Raw genomic sequence first — 3,066 nt, 5'->3', positions numbered from 1 at the left:
GTACACTGCGATAGATTACTTGGTTTTTGTTTGTTTTAGGGGTACACTGCGATAGATTACTTGGTTTTTGTTTATTCAACAGGGATCAGGCTTAGTATTTGCCTGATGGTTAGGGCGTTCGACTCGCAATCTGTGGGTCGTGGGTCCGAAACCCATAATCGAACATGCTCGTCCTTTCAGTCGTTCAGGGGACGATATAATGAGACGGTAAATTCCACTAGCTAATTAGAATAGCCCATTGCTTTGTGGGGGGTGGTGTTGACTGGCTTATTTTTCTCTAGTCTATCACTTTTAAATTGGGAATGGCGAGCGCAGGTAGTCCTCGACCAGCTTTACTCACAGTTTAACTACATTATTGAAGTGTTATATTGAAATTTGAGTTTTTAGCTATATACCAGTTTGAGTTGATGTTTTCCCCTACTATGTGGTGTTTATCCAGAATCTTCCTTTCTGTAGGCCGTGGATAACATCGAATCCAAACTTCCGTTCTCTCACGATGACCGATTTGGTTTTCTAACTTTTTGCCCAACCAACTTGGGCACAACCATGAGAGCCAGTGTCCATATCCAGCTGCCTAAACTGGCCAAAGATCGTAAAGTCCTGGAAGATATTGCATCAAAGTTCAACTTACAAGTCCGAGGTCAGTGGATATTTGAATCAGATCGAAATTTCCTCAAAATTTAAATATTCTTGAAACATATTTTTATGACTGCTTTTAAAGTGGGCGGAATAGGTTTTGAAGGACCAAGTTTAAATGACTAGCTTAGTAGATAATTTAAAATGTGTGTAATGTTTCTCTGTGTGTCTGTCCCAATGGATCAGCGATAAAGTTATTAACACGCAGTGTTAAAATCCGAAATTCGAATCCCATCGTTGGACAAACTATAGATAACTCATTGAGTAACTTTGTATTCAGAAAGCAACAACAACTTTGCTTTTAATTGTGGAAATTACTAATGCCTTAGTTACAAAATAGAAATAATGTAAATCGAAAGGCGACAGATGGCGCTTTTTAAGTAAGATTCGCCCAAAAATATGTTGGGAGTTACCATTGGTTAAATATAATCACGCGATGATTAGCAAGCCCCGCCTATTAAAGGAATGTTAAATTGGTTCTACTTGGTGGTAAAAATCGTATGTTGAAAAGGGTTAACATATAAATTAACCGAAAATACTTATTCATTTATAAAGCATTGTTTAACTTTAATAAAAAAAATAATGGCGTTTCTGGTGAATTAGCAACCTGTTTTCTATCTTGGGTATTTGAAAGAAGCAGATTTTTAAATGTTATTATTTTAAACCTAAAAGTTGTAGTTTATGGCTCGTAAACGTTGTGTGGAGGATACAGAGAATTATTTTCGGTTCCAGGCACCCGTGGTGAGCACACCGAGAGTGAAGGTGGAGTCTATGATATCTCCAACAAGCGACGTCTCGGGCTCACGGAATACCAAGCCGTTCGAGAGATGCAGGACGGGATTCTGGAGATGATCAAGATGGAAAAGGCTGCTGCCTAAATTTCCTGAATGAAAAGCACGTTTGCTCTTTTTTTTTTTAACCAAAGATTCACTTGTCTAGAGGAAGAAGGTCCCTTCTGTAAACGTTGCTCCTGATTGCCCTATTTATATTTCTTTTCTTTCTTTTTATAAAACTAAGTTATATTGGTAGTAAAGAGTTGAAGTTATCTATTTCTTCCATGAGCCAAATAATGGAAGGATATGTAAATACATATACGTTTAGCGCAGTAGATTTCCAAAATACAACAGCCCTTGGTAGGTTATCACGCCCTTATTTTGTCCTGTTTTGTGTAGCTTATGTAGCCTTCGTCACCAGATGGAGTTCTTGTAAGAAAAGACTTCCTACAAAATGTGAGATTCCATCTCTCTAGAGTGCCGAAATCTCCACCTATGCAAGTTAGTTTCCAAGAGTGTTCGCTATACTTCACAGAATTTAAGAAAGAATCCAAGAAACATGTAATAAACCAAATGCTGAAACTACTAATATTTGCCTCTTTTTTTTAATTGTTTAAAGTTTTCCAAAACGGCGTTACAAACTACGTATAATTCTAATTGTACTCCCAGATATAACTATAATTTTACTTCAGTGATATTTTAAAGTCACTTTCAGATAAGGCGAGTCAAAAATATGAAACTTGGTAGCGACATCTATAGGAAATTAAATGCTCATAGGACCAAAGAGCAGAAACAAATATCTTCACATATTTGTATCAAAACGCTACTTATTTGTTATTATTCTTGGCAAATTTTGTAAAATAATTATTGATTTTAAATTTAAACATAAACTAACTCGTTCTTTAGTCTTTAAACTTGAGAAGGTTATTTCTCTGTATAAAACAATAGTTCTTAAACTTATGCTACTTGTGCCCTATTTTCTCTCCAATACAATATTATCCACGTCTTATTATTATTTTTGACCCAAATTGAAGTTCACTGTCATAAAAAGAAGAATTTTTTTCTGTCTGTAACAAGTTCCTGTCTATCCAGGGAAACAATCTTTACACCTTGAAATTTGTGTTATACTTCCCTGGTGCTACATTTGTGTTATAGTTACCTGGTGCTACATTTGTGTTATACTTCCCTGGTGCTACGTTTGTGTTATACTTACCTGGTGCTACGTTTGTGTTATACTTCCCTGGTGCTACGTTTGTGTTATACTTACCTGGTGCTACGTTTGTGTTATACTTCCCTGGTGCTACGTTTGTGTTATACTTACCCTGCTGCTACGTTTGTGTTATACTTACCTGGTGCTACATTTGTGTTATACTTACCTGGTGCTACATTTGTGTTATACTTACCTGGTGCTACATTTAGTTGCTACACAATTAGGTTGATTTCAGTTGCTCCCCAGCGGCTCAGCAATAAGTCTGTAGACTTACGACGCTAAAAATAGGGTTTTGATACCCGTGGGCAGAGCACAGATACCCTATTGTGTAGTTTTGTGCTTGACAGCAACCGAAACCAAATGATCCCAGTTATTTATAAACAATGAGATCATGTTCTAAGTCGCTTCGTTGTAACTGTGTGTCTGGGGGGGGAAACAATGAGATCA

At 36.8% G+C, this 3,066-nt stretch overlaps 1 protein-coding gene across 1 annotated transcript in view; it reads left to right on the top strand.

Moving 5' to 3' along the window:
• The window catches only part of LOC106471713 (arginine kinase), a gene marked incomplete in the record, with an annotated part of 9,547 nt that extends 7,551 nt beyond the window's left edge, over positions 1 to 1,996 (top strand). The window contains 2 exon segments of the mRNA NM_001314084.1: positions 457 to 640; positions 1,369 to 1,996. Of these exon segments, the coding sequence (NP_001301013.1) occupies positions 457 to 640; positions 1,369 to 1,514 (330 nt within the window).
• Between the last annotated feature and the right edge of the window lie 1,070 nt (positions 1,997 to 3,066).

Source organism: Limulus polyphemus, unplaced genomic scaffold (assembly GCF_000517525.1).
Source record: "Limulus polyphemus unplaced genomic scaffold, Limulus_polyphemus-2.1.2 Scaffold4806, whole genome shotgun sequence".
Lineage (NCBI taxonomy): Eukaryota > Metazoa > Arthropoda > Merostomata > Xiphosura > Limulidae > Limulus > Limulus polyphemus.
This window is presented reverse-complemented; position numbering and strand designations above follow the sequence as displayed.